Here is a 27,361-nt window from a genome sequence, read left to right as displayed (position 1 = left end):
TCCTCTCGAACAGACCTTTTGGTCCCTGGGGCCGGGTGGGGAAAAAAGCAGAAACAGGCAGGAAGGAGGCTCAGAATAAGCAACCTACTTCAAAACTGATCTGGTTGCCTGCTGTAAACAGCAGCACATGGGAAGGCTGAGGGTATGGACCTGGGCGCAAATCCTGGCCCTGTCTTGCAGTAAGATGAGGCACATGGGAGCACAGCAGACACATGTAATCTCACTTCCTGGATCATAGGTGATTCGAACTAATGAAAACATGGTCTCCTGGTGTGCCACCTGCTGAGAAGGGTTAGCTTCTGTGCACCGAGTTGCTCATGTCTAGGTAGGTTGGGCAGCCGACAGAAGCACTCACTCAGCTCCATCCCACCCCCACCCCCCACCCCCCGACCCCCGACCCCCGACCCCCGACCAGCAGAGGCTGCTGCAGGCAACTGCTAAAGGTCCAGAGCTTGGGACGGGGTTAGCATTTAGCCGAGGATTTAACTAATACCATGTAGACATTTCCTTGGTTTTACTGCTTTTCTGATGGAAATTTCCTCGAGAACAGCTGTCGAGAAGTGGAGCTGGGATTTGGTCACAAAGCCATGTTCTTAGTCACTCTACTACCATTATGGAATCAGGACGCTGTTTCAAACGCCAAGCACACTGAAATTACTAAGACATTTGAACTGTATTTTGTTTTTAAGTCTGGTCCTTAATGACCTCACAAAGATCTTGGTGGGCAAGTTTAATCTCCACCCCCAAAAGAACCCTGCTATTTGTCAGTGGATGCACTGGCAACTCATTAACACAGGAGCTGAAGCCTCATCTTACAAACTGGGCTCCAGTTCAGTGAGCCAGGGCGACACTGCCACCCATCCTTAAACAAGCCCATGGCACTGAAACCAGGGCTAATTTTGCCGTGTGGGTAAGGAGGCAATTTACCAGGAAACAAAGCTGTTCTAAGGGAAGCTCTACTAAGAGATCCCCGACTGTAGGAAGCAGAGACTTAGGAAAACATGTTGAAGGCTTCAGGAGACAACAGTGAGTTAATAGGAACGACCTGTTCCACCTCCATGCTTTCCCAGACAGATGCCACAACAGCATCCTAGCCTGAGATTCAACACTTTTCTTGAAGGAATTAAGCCTGTTTTGTTCAGGGGAGAGACAGAAAGGGACAGGAGAGCATTCCTTAAACCATTAAAAAAAAGAGAAAATACGTGCATGCATATACTAGACTTTTTATACTGGGTAGAAAAATAAATCTCTTTGGTAAGTCTGTGACCCCCACAATATTTTTGTTAAAGAAGGAGTAGGTAGCCCAACTGGTGTTTCTTAGTTGTTGAGCCTTGACCCATGAACCAAGCGGTCACCTGTTCCGATTCCCAGTCAGACCACATGCCTGGGCTGCGGGCTCGACCCCCGGTAGGGGGCGTGCAGGAGGCAGCCGGTCAGTGTTGGTATTTCTCATCAATGTTTCTTATCCCTCTCCTTTCCTCTCTCTAAAAGTCAGTAAAAACGTATTTTTAAAGTTATGTATAGGAGCCTAACGCCCTTTATTATTTTTAATCCTCACCTGAGGATATTTTTCCCACTGCTTTTCAGAGAGTGGGAGAGACAGAGAAACATCAATGTGAGAGACACAGACTGACTGGTTGCCTCCTGCTCACAGGTCAACCAGGGCAGGGACTGGCCCGCAACCAAGGTACGTGCCCTTGGCCAGAAATGCACCCAGGACCCTTCAGCATGAGGGCTAATGCTCTAACCACTGGGCCAAACCCGCAGGGCAGAGCCTTATGCCCTTTAAAAGCCTCCTTTGGAGGGCTGATTCTTTCGGAGCTGAGATGGGGTGTGGATGAGGGCAGCGCGGCTGTGCACATTTCCTGTGAACACGTTAAAGGGCCCATGAGATTCTACTGCAGAAGTCGTCTCCTTCTAATTTCAGTTGGTAGATTAGTAACAAATCAGTTTCCCTGAGCACACATTTGTAGAGTACAGAAGAGGCAGAGGACTTTGCTGAGACAAGAACTATCCCCAGCCTGTGTGACTTTTATGTGGGAGGAGCTCATGTGTATGTGCTCTGCCTGGGAGGGCTTCCGACCTTAAAATCATACTTTAGCAGCCTGCAGATGGCATGTAGATAATAAGTTGGGGTCTCCAGCCTCGGCTCAAACGACGCACAGTGGTCTCAGAAACATCATGAATGATGGTGTCCTTATGAGGACCTGAGCCTCTGCCAACCTAACCTTCATTTGCATTCCACCTACCCCCAAACCACCCACCAGTTTCCCCAGACATAATCATGAAAACACCTTAGAAAGAAATGAATTAGTGTGTGAAAGGCATGGATGGATTTTATTTATTACCCTATATCTACATTTTAATTTGAGGTAAAATATAAGCAACACATAAAAATGCCTATTTCTGCTACCATGTAATATAATTCTCCATTATGAATATTGTGATAAAGCTAATGAACACTCTATGCCATCACATACTCTAGCTTTTCATATAGCTGGTATTTTACAACTCTTACTGTCTGTGAAATCTCAACACATGTAAGATTCTCCTACAAATGGCGCAGAATATCAGCGGGTGCATAATTAGCTTATGACCCCTCACTCCCCACACTGGAGCCTCAATGTTACAAGCAGAATTATAAAATAATGAAGGCAATGAAAACCCCTTGGGATTATTGATCCAAGCTGGAACAGTGTTCCAAAGAAATCCACACCACAATAGGTTACACGACAGTGAGGCTTTAGTGTCATTTAGCTTGCCCAAACACTCATACCTGATCTTAAACTCTGGTACACCATGCATTTTATTGGGTGAAAAGTAAATGTGGAAGAGGTTCTCTGTATTCCATCTACAAGTCACACGCTGAGACACCTCTCACTGGCTATTAGGTAATCCAGATGGTCGTTTTTTTCAATTATGATAAAAAAGTATGAACCATGATAGATAGCTTAGGAAAAGGTTTAGTCAAATATACAGATACTAACTGTTCACTCAGTCATTAAGGAGAGCCGTGAACAAAAGGATCATTTAAGTGATTTTTCAAATAGAAAAATTAAAGAACTAAACTATCGTAGGTGTTTTCTTCACTGCAGAAGCTGAGATGTTCCAGTAGGAGATATCTTCACTTGACTGGAAAATAAACACCGTAGCTGAAGGCTCTGCTGAATCCGTAAAAAACCTGGAAGATTCATCCCTGTCATGTTCCCTGTCGTTTCCCAGCACTGCTGTAAAATCCTTATAATACACTCCACAGTAAGCCAGCCATTCCAAATCTACAGTCACTCTGCTCTTTAATTCAATTCACAGAACTGCTGAAAAAGTAGACATTTCTATCTAAAAGTAGAAAAAAAGGTTTGTATAGAAGGTATTTCTGTTATACAAGTATATTACACAGCTGGGGCAGTAACAGGTCCGAAAGGCTCTTCTCACCCACTGACACTTTAAGCTAAAATAGGAGAAAAAACAAACAAGAAAACAGGTTAATCTGACTACAGGAATTTAACATTCACAAATACCATAACTTAGCACTCAGATCCATGTACTGTCAGTATATGTGTGGCAAACCTCATGACAAAAAAGTCTCCATAAAAAAATGCACTGTCAGGTGCAGATGAGGACTGTCACGCTGTGTTCTGTGACTATCACTGAGAGACATTCAACAGCTCAGGCTCAGTGAGGGTCAACAGATATGAGAACCGAGTGTTGCTGATTCCTGGTCTAGGGCTGCCCCTCTTGCTACTAACTGGTTAAGTTTAAGAAGTCTGGAGTAATAGGATCAGGCCTGTAACTTAACTATGCAAGATGCACAACAATCCGTGCAGCTCAGCCGGACTCTGCGAATACTGTCATCATGATTAGGTGGAAAGTCAGTGTAGAGATACTGACTCAGTGAATTTCAATGTGAGGACAAGATTAAGCCTGTGAATTAAAATATTTTCCTTTTAAGGCTAAAGTGCATTTATACCTTTGACTGACAGACATATATTGGTCCAAGGAGAAATCTCTGCTTGAACTTTCTTTCTAGCTAAAAACAATCCAGTATGGCTTACTGGACCTACACGCCCTGAAGGTGGGGCCACCATTTATGGCTGAAGCAGGGAAATCACTTTAGCTTATAAATACGAAGGTGGGTTCAGACGGACACTACATGGCATCCCAGACACAGAAGTTGAGTTACCCTAGGGAGGGAAGAGTCTACCACGTAGGGTCTGGTTCTTGCTTGATCTGAGAGCTTCCATCAGTCTCCTTTATTTCTATCAAGAAAACAAAAGGGAACTGTTTAATTGCACTAGTAATGCAAATCTCTGCTCAATTATAAATCCACTCATACCAAACTATTTACTAACATGATTTAACAGGAATAATAAGATACTAAAATGATTACATTTTAGAGATAACAATGTTTCTCTAGCTATAGTTCTAAATTTTGCTACTTATGATTTCAAAGGAACAAACACCTTAATTACAAATGTAGGTAAAGGACCCGCACTATCCAGGTTGTGCAGCAGTCATTCTATGGTTTCAGAATTCATTAAGAGTCATTTGGGGGAAATAGAGCAAAAGAGCTCATGAATCATCTCTGAACACAATGTTTCTGGGCATAAACTACAAATTCAATTCATCCAGAAACAAAAAGAACAAAACCACCACAGTTCTAGTTTAAAAGCTGTAAAAACACAATTAATCCTTTGTCCTAATAAAAGTCTTAAGGAACTTCAGTTTTTGACAATCAGACTACCCTTTTTACCTTCTGTTGCAGGAACCTCCAACTGGCTTGGCTCAGCTGATTCTGAAAAGAAACACATGTCCATTGTCCAAAAATTGCTTTCAATTATTTGAAGCGACCAGAGGGAGAAAAAGCTCTCCAGAGAGTGTACACAAAATCACAAGTCCAGGATGAAACAACAGCCATGGACTTCTGGGATTAAACAACCAATTACTCAACTAGACTTTTAAAAATCTACCTTTATGAAATTTAGCTTACATAACCGAAGTCTTATATAACAATCTTAGTTAACATAGCTCTAACATGAAAGTAAGAAGTCCCTTTTTTGTCTCCCTGCCCTTTCTTCTGTGAGTTCCCTCTTAATAAAAAGCCTTTCATTACTTTCAATGAATCACGGAAGCAGGCCTAAACACTTGTTTCGAAGGAACTTTTAAGATCACAATACATGCATTTCCACCCAACACAATTTGGCTTACAACTACCATTATAAACAAATGGCATGAAGAATAAAATTTAAAAAATGACCTCTTGCTGAAAAATTGTATTCTATGCCACTGATCTTAGGGTTCCTAACCTGGGACAGTGGGATCAAATGGCATGTTGTCCACAGTTCTCAATTAGGATCTACAGATTGAGCTTATATAGGCTTTCAAACACAGTAGGCAAAGAAACAAAGTCTAAGTGTACGAATATGAGTTTGTGTGTCACATAACAGACTCTTTAATGTTAGACAAATGTAAGCATGTTAGGCCACACAGTTTTATCTGATCCATTTTACTGAAAAAGTAGGAATATTTCTATGTTTTACCCTTCTTAATTTACCTTGTATCACTGGGCCTTCTGACTCACTCTGATCAACCAACTCTGAAAACAAAGCAAAATCATTTAATAATTTGCTGTTACATTTGAAAAGCATTTTTACATACATTCTCTATTTTGATGCTCCAATTTTGTTAAAACAGGCACTATTTTCCTTATGACAAGAAGGGAACAAACATTAAGAGTTCTGGTGTGTCCCATCAAATAACTAATTCATAGTAATTACCACAAAATTCTATTATCAACCCACACAAGGATGAGAGCAAAATTGAACATTTTAACATAAAGTAAAAAAGCAGAAAAGATTAAAGCACACTGTTCTTTGAAACTAAAAATTACAGAAGATAGGGGAATTGGGATTAATAAAAAAATGTAAAAGAAGAATAGTTATCATGGAATTTCTTTCAATAACAAAGTTCCCTTGTATGACTAAAGCTGAATGTCATAAAGATGATTTAAAATCTATGAAGCAAGATATCCCTCTCTTTCATACTGACATTACCAGATACTAACATACTTGGCCATGACAGAGCGTATACTAAAAAACAGGTCTATCAAAAAAACCTCTCATGAATTGGGGGTACAAGCAAATGAATGAACTTTATGATAAATCAAAACTCAAAACTTGGGAGGCAGAAGAGATGTAACTAAATCCACGATCCTGAAGAGTGAAAGCCAGAGCACAGGGTCAACAGTGTGAAGCAGGACGGAATGGCAGGGGAGAGGTGTAATGACAGCACATTGCTCAGGTCAGGGGGGCAAATCAACAACTCACAAGACTCTGTCACTCAATGGTCACTTACAACTTCTGAACATGAAACTGAAGAGGCTTACACTCTCCCAATGAATAAACTATAGAATTGAATACAGATGGATTTTTAAAAATTGGAATACTACTACTAATTGGAAAAAAGACTGAAATGCCAACAGTATTAGAAAAGGATCATTCTCACAAAATTTTTAATAAAGTTAACAGAATATAAAATGTATGAGCACAATTAAGTTTTGCTAAAAATGCTATTTAAAATGATATGAACAGCCCAGCCAGTGTGGCTCAGCAGTTGAGCGTCGACCTAGGATCCAGGAGATCGTGGTCCATTCCGGGTCAGGGCACATGCCCGGGTTTCGGGCTCAATCCCCAGTAGGGGGCATGCAGGAGGCAGCCGATCAATGACTCCCTCATCACTGATGTTTTTCTCTCTCTCTCTCTTTCCCTTACTCTCTCTGAAATCAATAAAGATATATTTTTAAAAATAAATTAAATTATATGAACACCAGAGAAATAACTTATAAATGTTCATGCAACAGTATTTGAGAGCCCAATGTTTACCAGGCACTATGCTTCCTATTAATAAAAGCAAGCTAAATCACATTTAAAAGACCTACTCATTCCAGCACAGTAATTACATAACAATAAATAAAAGTAAGAGCAGTAGTAATAAAAATAACAAATACAGATTTTATTTACTGAGGACATACTATAAGGCCAGGCACTGTTCTAGGTCAGGGGTCAACAAACTTCTTCATAAAGAGCCAATTAGTAAATATTTTAGACTTTCCAGGTCACATAGTCTTTGTTGTACATTCTGTCAACTATGCCATAAACAAACTGGCCTGGAAGTAATTTAATAAAATTTTATTTACAAACATGGGCAGGAGCATGCTGACCTGTTTTAGATGCTTGACATACAATGAGTCACTTAAAATGTTCTACAACTCGCAAAATGGGTACTAATATTGTTACCATTCTATGAATGAGTAAACTGAGATTTTTAAAAGTTAAGCAACTTGCTCAATATTACATCTAGAAAGTGCCTAGGTACTTTAACACTGAGGGCTAAACTAACAATGACTTTGTGTGGTTACTGCTATAGGTATAGTAAAATTTTACATTCTTGTGAACTAAGTACATGGGCACACAGCCACACCCTCTCATATTCCAAAAAAGAAAAAAAGATTTCATGAAATACTCACGGTTATTAATCACGAGTCCTGGAAATGGTCTAACAAAAGAAAGAAATTATATAAGTTTAATTTTACTCTATAAGAATTTACAGGTATATTCAATTTATACAACTAATTTTTAAACCACATCACTTATGTGCTAGAATGAGAAATGTTATCCACTACTTTTTAATCTTATATACTTATTAATCAATTGATATATATAGATGAATAGCTAATATGGGACATTAGAAAATATTACACTAAAGATGGCAGACAAAACAAAAAATAGGAACAAAGAAAAATAGAGTAATTTTAGTGAAATGCTCTAATGGAAGAAGATGTTTTCCCATACCCCTGGGAATGGCATGGAAAATAAGCATTGGTTAAGTAGGACAAAAACAAGGGAATTGTAGGGAAGGGATATTGGGAAAAGATGAATAGATGAGAAAAAGCCTTGGGAGGGTAATGCATTCAGCTATTTCTGAGTGTAAGTCCTAAGCCATCTATACTAGAGACCGTGGGAACTTGACAGTGAACTGATTGGGGTAGATTTAGTGACAGCCAAGTTTTTGTGAGTTGCAAGAGATGAGTGAAGACACCTTGGGACTTCTAAGTGGGTGGATGGAAAGAGGATATTTGTTGCACACTTACTGTGATTAGCACATACTGATAATGTAATTCTCACAATGCTGTTAGAGGGAAGGGATAATCCTCATTCCTACTTTGTGGACAAGGTGCTGATGCTCCCAAAGGGAACAACCACAACCCGCATTGTACAGACAAGAAAACAGAAGCAACTTGGCTGACTTGGGACTGAATCCCTGAAATGCCTAAGACAGAAACAGCCAAATTTTTCTGTAAAGGCCAGAGAGTAAATATTTTAGGCTTTGTAGACCACACTGTCTCTATTCCAAAGATTCAATTTTACCACTAACATGAAAGCAGCCATGGACAATATGCAAACAAACAGATGTAACTATGTTTGAATGAGATTTTACAAAAACAGGAGGCAAGTTGGATCTGGTCCACAGGCCAATGTTTGCCTTGCCTTAAACATCAGAGAATTACGAGAGTCTGCTCAGGAAAGAAAGAATCTAACAGTATACTAAGCAAAGTATTTTATTTATTACATGGTAAACTTGATTCTATTACTACATATGACTACATTTTAGAAGATTACTTAGCCTCATGATCTGCAGATTCATTCTTTTTTAAAAATCCTCACCTGAGGATATTTTTTCCATTGCTTTTCAGAGAGAGTGGAAGGGAGAAAGAGAGAGAGAGAGTGGAAGAGGGGGCGAGGAGAGAAACATCAATGTGTGGGAGACACATCGGACTGGTTGCCTTCTCCACGCGCCCCTACCGGGGCCAGGGATCTAGCCTGCAACTGAGGTACCTGCCCTTGGCTGGAATCAAACCCAGGACCCTTCAGTCCGCAGGCCAACTCTCTAATCACTGAGCCAAACTGGCCAGGGCTGCAGATTCATTCTTATGAGCATGCAGGGAACTCTCACTTACCTAATGACTGTGAATTTAATGAACTCAGCTGAATCTAGAATTCTCCTCATGGAGCTAATTTCCAGGTAACTGGGGGCTTTGAATGACACTCCAGGAGGCATGCCATCAACCACTACACAGCCAGGGTTAATTGTGATTTTTCTGTAGGGAACTTTCACAGGGAAACCCATACCAATAGCTTCACCTATAGTGAGACAAACAGCATAAAAGTATAGATTAACCTATCACCTTAGGGAATGTTTAAAAAGCACATGACCAACATTTATTTTAAAGACTGTCTCTACTGTTAACTAAGGTCTCTGTACACGTCCAACAACCTTACTTATATATAAACGTTAATTTTATTCACTTTGATATTGACCATTATCAATAATATAATACATTTAATGTTTTCTTACTAAACAACTTCAGCAAAACTAAAATACTTATTTTATAACTTTATTTCCTTTTATATAAGATTACAACTATCTGAGCATAATCTACTGTTGTTTCTTATTGAAACAAAATTTCCTTGCTTACTGCAAGCTGTACTATGCAAATGAAAAACTTACCAAATTTACGACTGAAGAGGTCGTTAACTTGCTCTCTTAACTGTCTAGCTTTTTCAACTTTTGAAAGTCTTTCATTATCATCATCTAAAAAAAGTTAAGAGAAAACTCATAATAACTTAACAATGCAATTTTAATTACAAGTAAATTTTTAGGTTCTTGATGTTTTTGGAATATTTAAGTATTTTAAACTAATCAAGGTTAAAGTGATGTAACCAAATGATTTAACAAAAAAACCAAAATGAAAATGCTACAACTTTATCCGTTATCAAGAACTTTACCTGCTGCTTTATATAGGGTTTTTATATATATATATATTTTTATTGATTTCAGAGAGAGAGGAAGGGAGAGGGAGACAGATGATGATGAGAGAGAGTCATTGATGGGCTGCCTCCTGCACGCCCTCTGCTGGGTATCAAGCCCGAGGCCCAGGCACGTGCCCTGACCGGGAATCGAACTGGGATCTCCTGGATCATGGGCTGATGCTCAACTGCTGAGCCACACCAGCCGGGTATACAGGTTTTTTAAACTCTCATCCAAAGATATCTTTCCATTGATTTTTAGAGAGTGGGAGGGGGTTGGGGGGGCACATCAATGAGGGAAGAGACACACTGATTGGTTACCTCCTTCATGCGCCCCAACCAGGGCCAGGGATTAAATCTGCAACCCTTTGGTGTGTGAGCCCTAAACACTGAGAACACTGGCCAGGGCTATACAGATTTTTGCGGTTTTTTAAAAAAAATACATCTTTACTGATTTCAGAGAGAGGAAGGGAGAGGGAGAGATAGATAGGAACATCAATGATGAGAGAGTCATTGATCGGCTGCCTCCTGCATGTCTCCCACTGGGGATTGAGCTTGCAACCCGGGCATGTGCCTTGACTGCGAATTGGACCTCTATCTCCTGGATCCTTGGTCGATGCTCAACTGCTGAGCCATGCCAGGCTGGGCTATACAGATTTTTTAAAAACAAGACACTAGGTATCTAGGTAGTCACCAGGTTTAAGCTCATGCCAAGTCCACTGAAGTGCCTAGAGACATTTAGCAATGAACACGTGGTGACGTATTTGGTTAATTTCTGCAGGGGGTGGGAAGGAGAACCCAACGATGTGCCTTACACTTAACAACCCCAGTAACTCATATCCTGAAAGTGAAAAAACTGAAGAGGAAACCATCCCACAAAATATGAAAAAGGCAGAGAAATCATACCTGGAATTGTCACCTGAATGATGTTAAGATCTTCAACACCAGATGCAGTAGTATTAACATTAGGGGATGAATTTATTTTTCCTTAAAACAGAAACTTAAAATTACAACAGATACAAAATAATTAAATGTTCTCTAATAAATTCAGACTACACAAAATAGTATTTTAACCCAACTACTATTCAAGGTTTGTTCCTTTTCATGGAATGTTTTGTCATTTCCCTACATTAAGCTTCCTGAAAGGCTTTTCACTCTTTCCTCTTCCCTGTTATGCTTAGTATATCAACATACAGATTCTCAATTATTAAAGAACTAAAAATCATAAACTAGTCAAACCCTAATTTTGCGGGGTTTTCTTTCCTTTTTTTCTTTCTTTTATTATTTTTTCTACAACACCAGTTTTGAATGAACTTTCTTAGTTTCAGCTCAATAGCTGGTCTTTCTCCCCCCCCCCCCCCCTTTTAAATTCTTGCCTGAGGACACTTTTCCCATTGCTTTTTTCAGAGAGGGAGAGACAGGCACATTGATTGGTTGCCTTTGCACACACCCTAAGCGGGGCCCCAGGTGGAGCCTGCAATCGAGGTATGTGACCTTGGCCGAAATCAAATCCAGGACCCTCAGCCCACAGGCCGACACTCTAACCACTGAGCCAAACTGGCTAGGGCTCAATAGCTGGTCTTTAAACAATTTTTTTAACCACTGCTGCAAAATAAATTTTTAATCACACATTTTCTGTAAGCAAGAACTTACTTGGAGGGCTCTTAGAGGAGGAGGTGCTCTCCTTAATTGCTGTCTCAAACATTTCAGGCCTAAAAACAAGAAAAGAGGAAAAACATGTACGCTAATTATCCAATAGTAAAACATTAAAAATTAAACAAGTAAAATATTTTAAAACCAATAATTCTCTGTAAATATACACTAGGTTCTTAGTAATGGAAGAACAGAAAAAGCAAGGTTTACAAAAAGACTAATTATAATTGTGATCATAACATCCACCCAGCCCTATCTAATTTAAATAGTTGCTTCTTCCTATGATTTCAAGATATCCTAGAAAGATTCAGTGTTAGACTTGAAAATGGAAGCAGGAAGTGCCCTGTATACAGGTACCATGGAAACAAAAGACAAGTTTGTGAAACCTTGAGCAAAAGAGTCTTTCTTCTTAGGAAGCACAGCAGAGGCCATACCTCCACAGACCTGGATGCAAGTACAAAAAGTGACCCCATTATGGTTGGCAATGTCAGCTTTGATTATTTGACAGCATCTCTGGGTGACTCAAAAGTAAGCGTGAATAAACAAAACCTAAAATTCATTTAAATTAATTGAAAATAATGCTTGAGCATTGATATGTATTTTCTAATTCTAACTATTCCCATCTGTGTCAATTATGTTGACTTAATTCATAGTTCCCCAAGCAAACAGGAAATTTAAAATATTATGTAAGCTGGAGAAATAAAAGGGTTTTATAAACTGAACAACTGCTTAAATTCCAGCAGCATCAACCATTAAAAATACAACTGTGGGTAGATTTAACAAAATAAAGTTGTTATCCCTCTGATTAGCTAAAGCCCTCCTTCCCTCTTTTAACCAATTATGAAAAATTTCAAACATATATGGAAGTATAGCTTAAAGAGCTTTTTTGACGCTAGGGCTAAGACGACCCTATCACAAAGGTGAATTCCATGAACCCACCTCCCAGTGTCAAACAGTATCAACTCATGGCCAATCTCATTTCACCTCATTTCCTTACTTTTTAATAATGAACTTAATTTTCGCTTTGTTTCTGAGTATCTTCTCCAGCCTTGGAATGCCAAAAGTAGACGGTCGTCGAAATGGCACACCCTCAGGTAAGCCTTCCACGTAAAAGTCTTCTGGGAAAGACTCGAACAGTGCAAACGGCACTTTCACAGCTTGTTTAAGGCCAAGAGCTTCACCTACAAAACACACATACATTTTTCACATTCATAGCTTTAAAAAATAACACCACAAAAACATCTTTTTAAAAAAATGCATTTTAAATTGCATTTTGCGGTAATTAAAATTAATTTCTAAAAATTTCTTGATGCTCAGATAAGTGGGAGAAATGATCAAATTCATTCCTGCAAAACCCACACACTTCCAATAATAGCATAATTTAAATGCTGAACTAATTTTACTCTGCTCACATTCTTCTGTTTTTAAAAAGCTGCCTTATATTTTAATAATGAGGTTTCAAAATACACTTACCACACTTTTCATTGAAAAGATTTTCAACTTTTTGTTTTAGGTCTGTGATTTTGGCATTCCACGCCTCTGCACATAAAAAAAATGACAGTTAATTTGTTAATAATATTTACGAATATACTTCCATGGTGAGGGATTTATTTTATTGTACATATTTAAGTACAAAATAAGAAAATAAAGTAGACGGGTTTTTAACACAGTCATGGCTTGACAACTATAATCCTGACACATTATTTAACTGTTTTATATTACTAATATGTTGGCTACAAATAAATGATATATACTAAAGCAAATAAAAAACAAATAAAGCCCCCAAACCTCCCAAAAGACAATTATAGTATCTACTATGTGCCAGGTATAGTCCTACCCTGTAAATGCTTCAGTTTTTATAATCCTCATAATAACCCTATGAAGCAGGAAGTAATGTTATCCCTATTTACAAATAAGGAAACTGAGGCACAGAAAAGTTCAGCAGTTTGTCCAAGGTTAAGAATTATACAGTACTGGTGCCAGATGTGAACTCGAACAGTCTGGCTATAGTCTGTGGCTTTAAGTGCTAATATATGCTACTTACAAAAATTTTTAAAAAACCAATCCTAGTAAAATAAAGTACTTTTATGAATTCCTTTCATTTAAAACGAATTAAGAGAAACAAAATGCATATTTACCAAACGAAAACTCTCTCCCTCGAGGCTTAAAGGGAACATTAGAACCATTAGTCTGAGTAGGGGTTCGAACAGCTGAGGTCTGAGGGTTGTTGTTATTAGGGCCTAAAGAAGAATTAAAAAACAACAACATAATCAAGACACATATTTAATCATGCTTCCTGAAGCCCAGCCTGTACTGGAAAACAAAGTTAGGTTCAAATAGTATATAAGCCCCCTGCAATGAAAATGGGCACTGCTGCTAGTTCCACAGACTTCCATCCATTTTTCTACTTCCTTCCCTTCAATTAGGCATTCTCCCCGCAAACAGAATTAGCTTCCTGGCTCATCTAAGGTACATTCAATTCACTTACTGCTTCATCATGCCCTCTTGGAGCCATATAATTTTTGGTTAACTATGGTTGCTTATATCTTTTCCTTTCAACCCTTGAACACAAGCACAACTTCAGTTACAATTATATTATCTCCATTTTGAAGCTTTCCTTTGGATTCTCTAGCTGACCTTGACATATCCATTCTTTGAATTCTTAGTACAACTCAGAAACAATCAGTTGTTTTCCATTAAATAAAAATGAATGTTAGTTTCCGTTATCCTTATAAACCCCAGGCCATAACTTGTCTATATGTAGGGTCATCTAATGCTTAAACAATAAGCTTATCTTAATGTGAAACCAACAATTAAAAAAAATAAACAAAAGAGTAAAAATTATGGAAAAGTAAAAGAAATTATGTTTCTTTCAGATTTCTCAGGAAAATAACCAACATTCTAAAGATACATCCTGAAACTTGAATTTCTCAATTTGCAGAAACGTTTGTTTAGACTCCAGGCTTTCATCTGAATTACCATTCTACTGAGTTTTCTACTTCCTATGGCTATCTTCACATAAAGACTTTCGCTTAATGAACAATTTCTGCAGCAATACTACTAACAGCTTAAAGCACATACTAGTCACTGTACCAAGCATATTATATGTAGAAACTAATTCAGTTTTCACAGGCATCCCCACTTTACCTATGGAGAAACTGAGCCATGGTGGTTATATGGTCAATTACATGACTGGTAAGTGGTGGAGTTGGGATACCAACCTTCAGAGTCTAGCTCCTCAGCCTTCACCACCACATTATCTCCCTGACACACTTACAAGACTTTCATGAATCATTTTCTAGCTCTAAACAATGAACAGCAAATACACTGCACACATATAGCACTCCTATCTTCCTTAGTTAGCCTGGATTGGATATGGACTCAGGATCTGTAAGACTATTAGAAGTGTCTGATGGGAATAGGGAATGAAGATGAAATATATCTGTCATTCCCGATCAGATGTCAAGATTCAACATTCTCATCTTAAAGTATCTCAAAACTCCTGAATAAAAACCACAGCTTCCTTAGGCGGTATAGTAACAAAAGCAAAATATTTCTGGACCACCTGGCTCTAGCAACCTGGTTTACCTGGCAGATATAATACAGAGGAAATCAGTACATTCTCTGAACCATGATTCTGAACAGGCTACTATGGTAATCTAACATCTCTGCTTAAACTCAATGCTCTTGAAGCAACTCTTAGTAACAAGAGAACAACACAGGAAGAAGTTCATGATCAGTTGACAGAACTGAGTTGCATGAAATATCTAGTTCATATTCTAAATCAATAAGCTGACCTTTGGTTTATACTTATGTGAAATAACACTATAAATGCACGCGAATAACTAAACTAAAGAGAATGACAATACCAAGTACTGTGAGAATGTGTAGCAACTAGAATTCCCACATTCCTAGCAGGAGTGTAAAATAATAAGACCACTTTGGTAAACTGTTGGGCAGTTTCTTATAAAGATAAAAACCCAGCAATTTTACTCCTACACATCTACTCAAGAGGAGAGCATATGCCACATTAGTACACAAATATTCACAGCATCTTTATTAGATAAAGACTAAAAATAAACCCAAATGTCCACCGATAAATGTATAGACAAAATGTGGGTAATCTGCACAATGGAATAATACTTGACAAGAAAAAGGAAATGCTGCAATAAGCAACAAGTATAATAAATTTACAAACATGCTGAGCAAAAGAAGCCAACCATAAACAAACTATACAAACAAAAAAAATCCCACAGCAACATTCCATTTATATGAAATTCTAGAACAGGCAAAAGTATTCTATGGTGAAAACATATGGATCATTGATTGCCTGTGAACTTAAGTGCAAGGGACTGACTGCTGAGGAGCATGGGGGGAACAATTTAGGGTGACGGAGATGTTTTATATGTTGACTTAAGTGACATAACAAACATTTTTCAAAACTCAAACTATACAATTAAAATGGGTACATTTTAAATTATACCCAATGAATTTGATTTTTAAAGTAAGAAAAAAATTCCACTTATATGCATGATGTAGAAATTAAACAAAATATTAGTAAGGTGCAAACAAAATACCTCCTTCTTATCACTAAACTGACAAAAAGTTCCTGGACACAGACACAACTATCCACTACTTAAATCACTTTAAAGTACAAATAACTATTTTATAGTATTTTAACCTATATAAATTAAATTGAGTGCATTTATAGCAATAGAAAGCTACCATGGGACAAGGACTTTATTACCTAGCACGAGTAAGCAAAATAAAGCTATTAACCCTTTTCTTTTGAAGCAGACACCAAAAATACAGAGCAAAGTGTAAATGTGCAAAGTGAGGACTTAACACTAAGATGGTATTTGTTTCCATTTACAAACACAATGACTGGTATAATAAATAGGTTTGTTACCCAGAGTATTTGCTACCTAAACAAGTAAAGCTAAGGAGCAAGGGGGAAACATTTCAGGGTGATGTCCTATATGTTATATCTGCTGTTCCATAAGAAATCGTTTTAATTAATACATTTATTTGTATTTTTTTCTAATCCTCACCCAAGGATATGTTTTTAAAAAAATTGATTTTAGAGGGAGAGGAAGGGAGAAAGAGAGAATCATCGATCTGTTGCCTCCTGCAAGTATCCTGACCAGGGATCAAACCTGCAACCTTCTGGTGTAGAGGACAACACTCCAACCAACTGAACCACCCAGCCAGGACCATTTATTTGTATTTAAATATTCAATTTTAAAATAACAACAACAACAAAAACAAATGTAGAATTAAAAACATATGTCCACACAAAAATTTGTATATAAATGTTCACAGTAGTGTTATTTATAATAGCCAAAACGTGGAAACAACCCAAATGAATGGATAAACAAAATGTGGTATATCCACATAATGGAACAGTATTCATCAATAAAAGTAATAGATATCCATTAGGATATTCTCTAAAAAACAAAAAAATAACAAATGGTGGTGAGGATGTGGAAATTTAAACCCTTGGGGCACTGCTGATGGGAATGTAAATGATGCCACTGCTGTGGAAAATGATGGCAGTTCCTCAAAAATTTAAACCTAGAATAACCATATGACCCAGCAATTCTACTTTTGGACACATAACCAAAAGAACTAAAAGGAGGGCGCTGGCCAGTCTGGCTTGGTTGGGCACCATCCCGTGCACCAAGAGGTTGCTGGTTCGATTTCCAGTCAGGGCACAGCCTGGGTTCTGGGCTGGATCCCTGGTAGGGGTTGTGCAGGAGGCAGCCATCGATGTTTCTCTCTCTCATTTTTTTTTAATCTTAAAAAAAAAAACTAAGAGGAGGGATTTGAACAGCTATTTGTACATCTAAGTTCATAGCAGCACTGTTTCCAAGAGCCAGTGAGAGGGGAAAATGGACGGGGAGTTACTGTTTAACGGGTAGAGTTTCAGTAGGGAAGGTGAAAAAGAAGTGGAGGTGGGAGGTGGGTATGTGAATATACTAATGCCACTGCACTATACACTTAAAAATGGTTAAAAATGGTAATTTTGATGTCATATATATTTAACCACAATTTTTTTTTAAAGTGGGAGGAAAAAAGGAGTGGAGTACTGGTACATGCTACAAAATAGACAAACCTGGAAAATATTATGCTAAATGAAAGAAGCCAGTCGCACAGAACCACATATCATGATTCCATTTATAGGAAATGTCCAGAACAGACATAACCATAGAGACAAACAAGCAGATCAGTGGTGGGAGATGGGGAGTAACTGTGAATTGGTATGAGGTTTATTTCCTATGTAATAAAAATGTTCTAGAATTAGATAGTACTGATGGTTGCACAACCTTATGAATATACTAAAAAGTACTCAATTGTACATTTTTAAATGGTGAATTTTACATGCAAATTATATATATGAATTTTAAAACAGCAGGAGTTGAGTACTATTCTTATTCCCATTTTACAGATACACTAACTAAAACTGAGATTTTAATAATGTGCCTAACTGGTGCAGTCAAAATTCAAATCCAAACACACTGGCCTCAGAACCTGTGCTTTATTTTACTTTAAATTCTTTTTTTTTCCCCACCCGAGACACAAGCAAAAATCTGCTAGGGGATTCTAGAAAGGCGTCTTGCCTTCCCTAACTGTATGGGTCCAGGCAGGGCTGACGCTGCATTTCCTCTGTCTACAAACATAACCAGTGAACTGGAAAATCAACAGAACATGCCACAGAGCAGCCTTACCTTCCACAGTGACCTCAATCTCAGGAACTTTTGAATTGCTGCCAGGGCTCCGTGGTCTTTTCGGGGACTGCAAGGCTGTCAAGCAAGCACACAATTACTTTTGCATATCGTAAAAAACAGAAGGTGACGCTTTATAAGAGCAGAGTATTAAAATTCATACAGTTTGGCTCATGTCAAAGAAACCTGAAGAATTAAAGTGGTAGTGTAATCCTCCATATGAGTCTCAACAAAGCTGTGGAAACATGGAGGATTGCAAACATGAAATTTTTAATGAATGTTTGTAAAAACAAAAGGTCCATTAAATAAAATACCTTAAAAATATTGGCCAATGATTCAGTATGATTTAGGTAACGTTGAAAAATAATGTTTTAATGCACTGAAGTATAAGAAAGAGTATATACAATCCCTTACCTTTAGTGTTTATTTTACTAGCCATTCCAGGAGGCAAGTAGGAAATAACTAGTTCCGGTCTAGAGAAAACAAGCAGCATTACAATAACCAGTATAATATTGGTTTTCACAGCTACAGGATCATTCTATAATGCAACAATAACGTCTATCTTTCTGGACCTAAAAAACTCACTTTTCCTTCCCACATCTATCCGCTGAATGATTTTAGGATGAGTAAATAAGTTCTTTCATGAAAATGAAAATTAGTGCCAGTTTCTTGAGCTACTGAAATTCTGGAGACATGTAAATAGGGAACTTAATCACTGAAATTCAGTTGCCCGTAAGTTTAACCAGGAATAAGAGAGAAAATAAAAATCAGCATTTTCATTCTCCATGCAAGTACTTAGGCATACTGAGAGATAGTATCTCTAACCAACTTGGCCAGCATCACCTCAGGCAGGCGTTACTATTTTCCTTGTACTACAAAGAAAAATTAAGTACTGGCGAAGGCGGTGGACAATGCCAGGACTGCAGCTCAGAGCTACGCTTTTCCATCATGGATGTTAAAGTTTTAGCTGTCATGTGTAGCTAGAAAATAATTTAAATAGAAATATAGCTTTATTGTAATTCCAGAAATGACTACACTGGCAAATAGAACTTACTTTTTAACAACAAACTTGATTTTATTACTGCCACGAACAATCCTTTCAAGTCGTGGAATTCCAAACCAGGTAGGGCTTCGAAAGGGAATTCCTTCTGGCAAGCCTTCTACATAAAGGAACTCAGGATTTGATTCAAACACAGGGTATGGTACTTTTACTGCCTCTGTGAGTCCAAGAGCTTGAGCTGAAATGGTAAAAATATATATATAAGGGCAAGTTTTATAATCTTTTATTTCTGTCTGATAGCATTCTTTTATTTATTATCTTTTCACTGAGGTGTAATTGGCATATAACATTATTAGTTTCAAGTGTATAATATAACGACACAGTATTTGTACATATTTCAAATGATCACCACAATTTATCCAGTTAACATGTGGACATTCTCAAATATGTTATGCAAAAGTTCCCTATGATCTATTAATATCCATTTAATATGAAGGCATTTTGCTTAGCATACTGTGCAAAACTGAAGAACAAGCCTAAAAATTAAGTACTTTTAAGATAAACATTTTAACACTTCAAATCAAAAGGACAGTTATATTAATAGTCAAAATTATCTCTGCTCTTGGCAGAATGAACTATAGCCATTCCACACTGAAATGGCATGTACCTAGCCTTTGTGTGTCACCTAGATGAAAGTTTGCTGTTTAAAAAGTAAGTTGTATATAATGTACCTAAGCAGAACTCAAGTTAGAGATCAGAGGCAGAGTAATTAAGATTCCTGATCTAGGACACAAATGTCAATACCAGGTATTAAAATGACAGATGGGACTGCCCAGGGAATACTGCTATCACTCCCACTCCTTACTTCCTTCTCCATGACAGACACACCCAATCAACTGAAACACTCTTGCTGAGCCTCCTCAGAATCCTTCTCAAGACAGCACTCCCGGAAACGGCTGTCAACAAATCTAAGTTGAAACAAATGGTGAAACCTATTGGCCATTCGGTGTTAGCCAGATTAGAAGTACAGACAGTGGAACTAAGATTTAGCCCAACTCCTCCCTTGCTCTCCCATTTTGACATATGAGAAAACTGAATCCAAGAGAAATAAAGTAACTTGTTTGGTTTAAGTAACTAATTTAGTAGCAGAAATAAACTAAAACCCAGTTTCTGGGACCATCCTTCTTTAGGTTCTGAACTGCTATAATTCATTCAGAACACTGCCTTTAATTTGTTTTTAAATTAAGATGTATTTAAATGAGTTTAACTTACCAAATTTCAAATTAAAAATCTCTTCCACTTGCTTCCGTAGCTTGGTAATTCGGACATTCCAATCTTCTTTGACTAGAAAGCAAAAATAAATCTAATTAACAATGCTCCTTATTGGTTGGTTCTGACACAAAATCAGATTGCATGCTGTTCCTTCCAGTGATACTCTTTTTTAAAAATTGAGATGTGATTGACATATAACATTGTATTAGTTTTAGGTATACCATCTAGGGATGCTCTTAATTCAATTTTGTTTAAGACCAAAAACATTGGGTATTAAGGAAAAGAACAATTTCCTGCCCTTGTCAAATATCAGAAGAACTGAGGGAGACAGAATTCAAGTTTCAATTCACATGTAAATAAAAAACTTGTTTGTAGAGTGCTCTAAGTGAGTGGGTTGGTGTTTTTAATCCTCACCCAAGTGTATGTGTTTAATAATTTTAGAAAGGGAGGGAGGAAGGGAGGAAGGGAGGAAGGGAGGGAGGGAGGGAGGGAGGGAGGGAGGGAGGGAGGGAGGGAGGGAGGGAGGAAGGAAGGAAGGAAGGAAGGAAGGAAGGAAGGAAGGAAGGAAGGAAGGAAGGAAGGAAGGAAGGAAGGAAGGAAGGAAGGAAGGAAGGAAGGGGAGCTAGTGAAATAGAGAGAAACAGAAACATTGATGTGAGAGAGAAAGGGAGAGGGGAAAAGAATCATTAATCAGTTGCCTCCCATACCCACCCCGACCAGGGATTGAACCCACAACCTAAGCATGTGCCCTGACTGGAAATCAAACTCGCAACCTTTTGGTGTATGGGACGATGGTCCAACCAACTGAGCCACCTGGCCAGGGCTAAGTGAGTGGTTTTCAAACACTGCTCCTTGGAGTCACATCAGTGAATCCTTTGGGGACTAAGAAAGCCAGTTGTGTAAGGCTCCAGGCCTCCTACACTAGGTTCAACCAACAGCTTCACTTGAAATTGCTTTCCATACAGGCATTCCTTGTTTTAGTGAACAAGTATGTGCCTAGAAATCCACATAAAGCAAAACTTCACTAATCACAGCAAGAAATAAATGGTAAAGAAATGGAAATAAGTAGCAGAAATAAATGTCAAAGAGATTATTAGAGAGTTGTCACTCAACACTACTCACATCTACAACCTGGTTTATTTCCTTACCCCTTATTTATAAGACAACCATCCCTTTTAAATGTAACGTAAAAATAAAGAAAAAAAATAAGCCATTATAAAATATGTGTAGGATGTCACTTACTGGGACAGATAATCAGGGCTTTTTTATAAAGCTGAGGATGAAGAAGACAGACTTTGGGGACAATGGGTAAGGAAAAGGCAGTGAACAGGGAGCAGGAGCTAGAGGGCAAAGGGCAGAGAGCGAGAGAATCACACTAAGTGCGAAGTCATTGTTTGCTGACCACAGCAATGGGAGATGTTGGAGAAGTTCTGAAAATATTGCCAGCCTCAGAAAGTATTTTAACATTTTTTTACTTTTACTGAAAAAGAACTTTTTAAGTGTTAGTGTAAAAGTACTTGAGAAGTTTTACTTTAAAAGAAAAGCTAGCATTTCAAGTATTTAACACAGTAGCTCAATCATTCAGCCAGAATAACTCTGGGATAAACCAAATCTGAATTATCACTATGAAGGTACCGAATCTCTCCTTCTCCAAGGTTAGCTCCTTCTGTTAAGTTTTTGTGCAGTCACCCGTTCTGCCTCACCTTACGTTTCCGTCTCTGGTACTTGCTACTCTAACACAAAACATCTCTGAGCTGCTCTTCACCAAAGCCAAGTAACACCTTCCCATTTGAACCCATTCAAAGCTCAATTACCTGGCTAGTTCAACAACTTTCTCAGTTGACAAGTTATCTTTTATCAAATTGAGGGAAAGTGGATCCATAATGATTTAGGCATAAACTGTTACCTAATCCCAGGTCATGCCAAGAATTAAAAAGACACTGCTGATGGCAATAGCGACTAACAAAATTCTTCTGTTGTGGAAAGAATAACATCTGGTTCTCTGGCAGACCAAGTTAACGTTTTGTTGGCATGAAGAATGATAACCTTTCATTCTTTCCAAAATCTATGACTAACAGGAGGCCCAATATTGTTAATGACTCAGAGAATCAAGACTCTTCTGATAATAGGCCTTAAATTATCTATGCTAGCAGACAGCAGATCAAGAACTGCAGAAAATGGTATTACTCAATCCTTGGAGTAACATGTATGGTGCTTGTATATCCTTTCAATGGTGCATGCTTAATATTCTGTTTGCAGTCAATATTAAGCAGTGATCGCATTCATCTCAATCTTGAATTTGAGGTATCTTGAGAAATGAAAGTTCATACAAAGTTCATACATAGACCTCCATCATATTCTGGCTAACCCAAATGAAAGCTCTACCTTTGGGAATATTTTCCTTTTTATCACTTCCCTTAGCCAAGTCTGTGTCATCTCCAATTTTCAATCCATCACCAATACTTTGTTTCTTTGCCTAAATCAAAAATGTGCTGAGAAGGTTGCTGTGCTGATTTTGATGCTCAACCTGATTGTTAAACATTGATTATATCGTCTCCTCTTCAGGATTCCTGGCACAGGGTAATTGTCTCCCCAGTTCAATATTTCTCAACCACTTTTCATGCCAATCTATTTGGCATACTGGCTGACCTTTATCAGTTACCCCAGGAACCCTAAGAATTGAAAGATGAGTATTTAGTACACACAACCGCATCTTGTGTAACAGTTCATCTTAGTATTTACAAGACTGGTTAACTGCACAAATTCAGAAATAACCATTGGTTCTTGGCAATAAAAGTCCCTAAGGTTGTAAAAGATCTTCAAGTTGTGGTAACTTTTCTGACATGCAGTGGTAAAGAAAAAGATGGGAAAGAAATAAAAGCAGACTTATAGGTCAAATAAAGAAAATGAAACCATCCATACAACTGAGATTGAGACTTCGTAGTTCTTCCTATTGGGCAGTGATGTCAATGCAGCTGCTGGAATTACAGTATTTGTCATCTAAAAAACAGGGTCTGGCCCTGGCTGGTGTGGATCAGTTGGTTGGAGAGTCATCCAGAGCACCAAAAGGTGGTGGTTTGATCCCCAGTTGGGGCATATACAGGAGGCAATTGGTCAATGTCTGTCTCTCACATCAAATGGGGGTCGGGGGAGGGGGAGATGAAAAAAACAGGGTCTGTGTAAATAAAGATTAAGGTCTAAATCTGCACGGTCTGAAACATTAGCCACTTCTGGCAACTGAGTACTGGAAATATGGCTAGTTGAATTGAGATAAGAATATAAATTACACACAGGCATTTCAAAAAGAATATAAACATACAAAATGAAAAATGTAAATTTCTTCATCATGTATTTTTTTATATTGATTACAGGTTGAAACATAGATTTAGTTACCAGGAAATTTAAAATGACATATGTGGCTTGCATTTGTGACACACACTTTACTTCTATTCAACACCACTGGTCTAAATTCAAAGCTCAAGTTTTCCAAAACTGCTTATGTTCATATTGATAAATCAAGTAGTGCCTATATTGAGCATCCTCAAAATACATTTTGGGAGAAAGAAGAATTTCATCACTTTAAAAGATTTTTTAAAAGCTTAAAAACAATTGATCTAATAAGTTTTGGTTTTTTTTAAACGATTGATTGATTGATTGATTTTGGGAGGGAGGGGAGATTGATTTGTTGTTCCACTTGTTTATGCATTCATTGGTTGCTTCTTGTATGTGCTCTGACAGGATCAAACCCACAACCTTGGTGTATCGGGATGACACTCTAACCAACTGAGCTACCCGGCCAGGGCTAATTAGCTTTAAAAAAAGGAATTCACAATTATTTTACCTGGTGTATTCGTTCTTGGCTGAGTAACTTCAGTAGTACTGTGAGTCAGAAGTTCTGGTCTGTAAAAATACAGTTGATATGAGTAACAGAGCTCATAGGAATGCCTTAAAGGCCTTCCTCACACATCTGTGCATAGCCACTGATATTCAATATGGTTCATTCTGCCTTCTTGTGCAGTGAAAAGTACCATTCTGGTGACTCCAGATTAGTCTGAAAATAGCAATTTTAACGGATTCAGGTGGGACCACCTGTATGCCCCCAAAGGCATTTTAAGCTTAAATGTACAGAAGAACAGTCACCTTTTGCCCCAACTAGGCCAACCTTCTTTTTTCTAAACCTCAAGTGAACTGTATCACAGTACAGCTAGAAATATCTACCTATATCATCCTAAAATTGCCTCTCCCTTATACAATTAGTCCCAACAAACATACACAAATGCACAACCCCCAAACAGTAAGCAAGTGCTAGAGTCTCTACGCCCACCACAATACTTCTGAATTAGACAGGCCTTCTGTTCACACTCCCTGCTCCCAAATTACCCATTCTGCTATCCTTCAAACCCAAGCCAAAACAGCATTTCTAAAATGCAAATCCAAATTATTTTAAGGGAAATCAGCTTTAAGACTAATTACTCCACTGACTGTATAAGACACAAGGCCTTCCCTCTACTTAGCTACCTCAGTCTATCTATTATTTCATGCCCATAAGGCATCTCAACTCATTCCACACAGAATGGTGTGGTTACATAAACATTAAAGTACACTTAGCACCTCCCTGCCTTCACTTCCATTATTTCCTTTATCTGAAACACCTTTTCTCCTATCTCTAAATACAACTGACCAATTTACATGCTACCCATTGTCTTCTCCCCCAAAGGGTTTAGTAATACTTCATTGCATTTATCTCTGTAGTAAGTCTTCCAAAGACAGGGTTCCTATCTTACCCAATTTTGTACATCTGGTGCCTGGTACTAAATAAACATTTGCTCAATAAATGAATCTAAATGTAACACTTTAATTCGGAATACTAGAATAAGTCTAACCGAGAGGTGAACAAAAGGCCCATTTTCATGAAATTAATCTTTAAGACAACATTAAATTTGTTTCTGCAGATTATAATCTTACCTTTTAATAACAAATTTAATTCGATTGCCCACTTGAATAATTTTTTCCAGCCTTGGGATTCCATACCATGAGGGACTTCTAAAAGGAATGTTTTCTGGTAGTCCTTCCACGTAGAGATCATTAGGATGTGCCTCAAATTTCTGGTAAGGTACAGCCTTGGCTTCAGTGCTCCCCAAGGCTTCAGCTTTACAAAAGAAAAGCAATTCAGGAGACTAAATTTCTGCTGCAATAATATTTTGGTACAATCCGAAGCAATGTACATATCAACTTTTTAAAAAGCCAAGTATACTCTGGGAACACATACACTAACTACGAAATAGACTTAATGAAGCAAATGCAAGTATAAAGAGCTCCTGATCAAGGGTAACCTGTGGTGCATTTAATGTTTCCTGATTCTAAGACCATCTTAATAATGCTGAGATCTTACAAAAAAATGTTCTATATCTTTAGGAAGAAATTAGAAAATTATGACACAATAAAAAATGCAACTTAAATACTACTCTTTCAAGTATTTGAAGATAGACATTTACTACTTAATGTTTTGAGTGTAATAATCCTCTTTTACTGGCCCCTGTAACCATGAGATTTATTGCAACCGTGAGATTAATGTTCTTTACCCCTTAAACGTTATGAGTGCGCCATTTTGCAAGGACATAACTTTCTGCAAAGAATTCATGGAATGGGAAATAAAAATAGTAAGCACAGCCCAGTGGGCCTGGCTCAGCGGTTGAGCATTGACCTAGGATCCAGGAGATCGGGGTTCGATTCCCGGTCAGGGCACATGCCTGGGTTGCGGGCTAGGCAGCCGATCAATGACTCTCTCATCATTGATGTGTCTATCTCTCTCTCTTTCCCTCCTTTCCTCTCTCTGAAATCAACAAAGACATGTTTAAAAAAATAAAAAAAATAAAAATAGTAAGCAGAGACTGGTTTAGATTAAATGAGACATATCAACCAAAGTTAATGTATGACTTATTTAGATCCAGATTCAAAGCAAAAACTTTCTGGATGAATGAGGGAATTCAATGAAGGACTAGAATAAGAACGAATACAAAAAATTAATCTTGTCAGGTGTGATAATGACACTGTGCCTGTGTAAGAAAATGTCAACTCTGTTCATGGATGCACACTGAGTAAGTAAAATGACACACCACCTCTGATTTTCTTTATAACATTCCTACAAAGAAAAAAAAAAGGAAAAGATGAACAAATGTGGAAATATTAATGATCACTGAATTTGAAAATGGCTATATTTTTCTACCTTTGAACAAGTATAGAATTGAAATTTGAAGATGTAAAAAGGAAAGTCCTAACCCCTACTCTGAAACCACATCCAAACAGTTTTAATAAAAGAGGCAAACAATTTACATAATATTAGCATAGACAGGTTTCCCCTGTATTCTGTATGGTATAGTTAAATACTCTACAATCTGATGGTCTAACTACCTCCCAAAAGAATTCATCTTCATTTCTCTGATTCTCAGATTGACTTTCCTCTCAAATTTAAAGACTTTCTGTCTGAATTTTTCCTTCATTTCATCAGCACCAAGACTGAAGGGCTCGAGCACAGGATCTCTTTGATAAATAAGGAATGTGTATTTGGAAAACCAAGCACAAGGTAATGAAGATCGTAGCTGCTAGGAGAAACATTCCCTTAAAAAATATGTAGTAAAGATCTTCACACTCACACCTCAGAGCAACATTAAGTATAATTATGGTTAAATATAACAAAAAAGAATATAATCAGCCCAGCCAGGCGTGGCTCAGCGGTTGAGCATTGACCCAGGATCCAGGAGATCTGGGTTCAGTTCCCGGTCTGGGGACATGCCTGGTTGCAGGCTGAATTTCCAGTCGGGGGTGTGCACGAGGCAGCCAACCAATGA

The 27,361-nt window shown here is 37.9% G+C and overlaps 1 protein-coding gene across 7 annotated transcripts in view; it reads right to left on the bottom strand.

Moving 5' to 3' along the window:
* Window positions 1-2,788: 2,788 nt before the first annotated feature.
* The window catches only part of GTF2I (general transcription factor IIi), a 100,113-nt gene continuing 75,540 nt past the window's right edge, over window positions 2,789-27,361 (bottom strand). For 6 of the 7 annotated variants that reach the window (XM_016199040.2, XM_087815607.1, XM_016199039.2 and 3 more), the window contains 18 exons: window positions 25,479-25,662; window positions 24,355-24,413; window positions 20,514-20,585; window positions 19,296-19,479; window positions 18,656-18,714; window positions 18,245-18,319; window positions 13,655-13,756; window positions 12,990-13,055; window positions 12,514-12,697; window positions 11,517-11,575; window positions 10,770-10,850; window positions 9,565-9,648; window positions 9,014-9,197; window positions 7,523-7,551; window positions 5,552-5,593; window positions 4,751-4,792; window positions 4,181-4,256; window positions 2,789-3,448 (listed from right to left, as the gene is read on the bottom strand). In XM_016199040.2, coding sequence (XP_016054526.2) covers window positions 4,198-4,256; window positions 4,751-4,792; window positions 5,552-5,593; window positions 7,523-7,551; window positions 9,014-9,197; window positions 9,565-9,648; window positions 10,770-10,850; window positions 11,517-11,575; window positions 12,514-12,697; window positions 12,990-13,055; window positions 13,655-13,756; window positions 18,245-18,319; window positions 18,656-18,714; window positions 19,296-19,479; window positions 20,514-20,585; window positions 24,355-24,413; window positions 25,479-25,662 — 1,565 coding nt within the window. In that variant the 3' untranslated portion in view covers window positions 2,789-3,448; window positions 4,181-4,197. Of the gene's footprint in view, window positions 3,449-4,180; window positions 4,257-4,750; window positions 4,793-5,551; window positions 5,594-7,522; window positions 7,552-9,013; window positions 9,198-9,564; window positions 9,649-10,769; window positions 10,851-11,516; window positions 11,576-12,513; window positions 12,698-12,989; window positions 13,056-13,654; window positions 13,757-18,244; window positions 18,320-18,655; window positions 18,715-19,295; window positions 19,480-20,513; window positions 20,586-24,354; window positions 24,414-25,478; window positions 25,663-27,361 lie in introns of those variants that run through there. The other variant, XR_001602192.2, reaches the window with a different exon arrangement.

This window comes from Miniopterus natalensis, chromosome 3 (assembly GCF_054644295.1).
Source record: "Miniopterus natalensis isolate mMinNat1 chromosome 3, mMinNat1.hap1, whole genome shotgun sequence".
In the NCBI taxonomy this organism is placed as follows: domain Eukaryota; kingdom Metazoa; phylum Chordata; class Mammalia; order Chiroptera; family Miniopteridae; genus Miniopterus; species Miniopterus natalensis.
The sequence above is the reverse complement of the archived record's forward strand: the minus strand, read 5'-3'. Positions and strand labels throughout refer to the sequence as shown.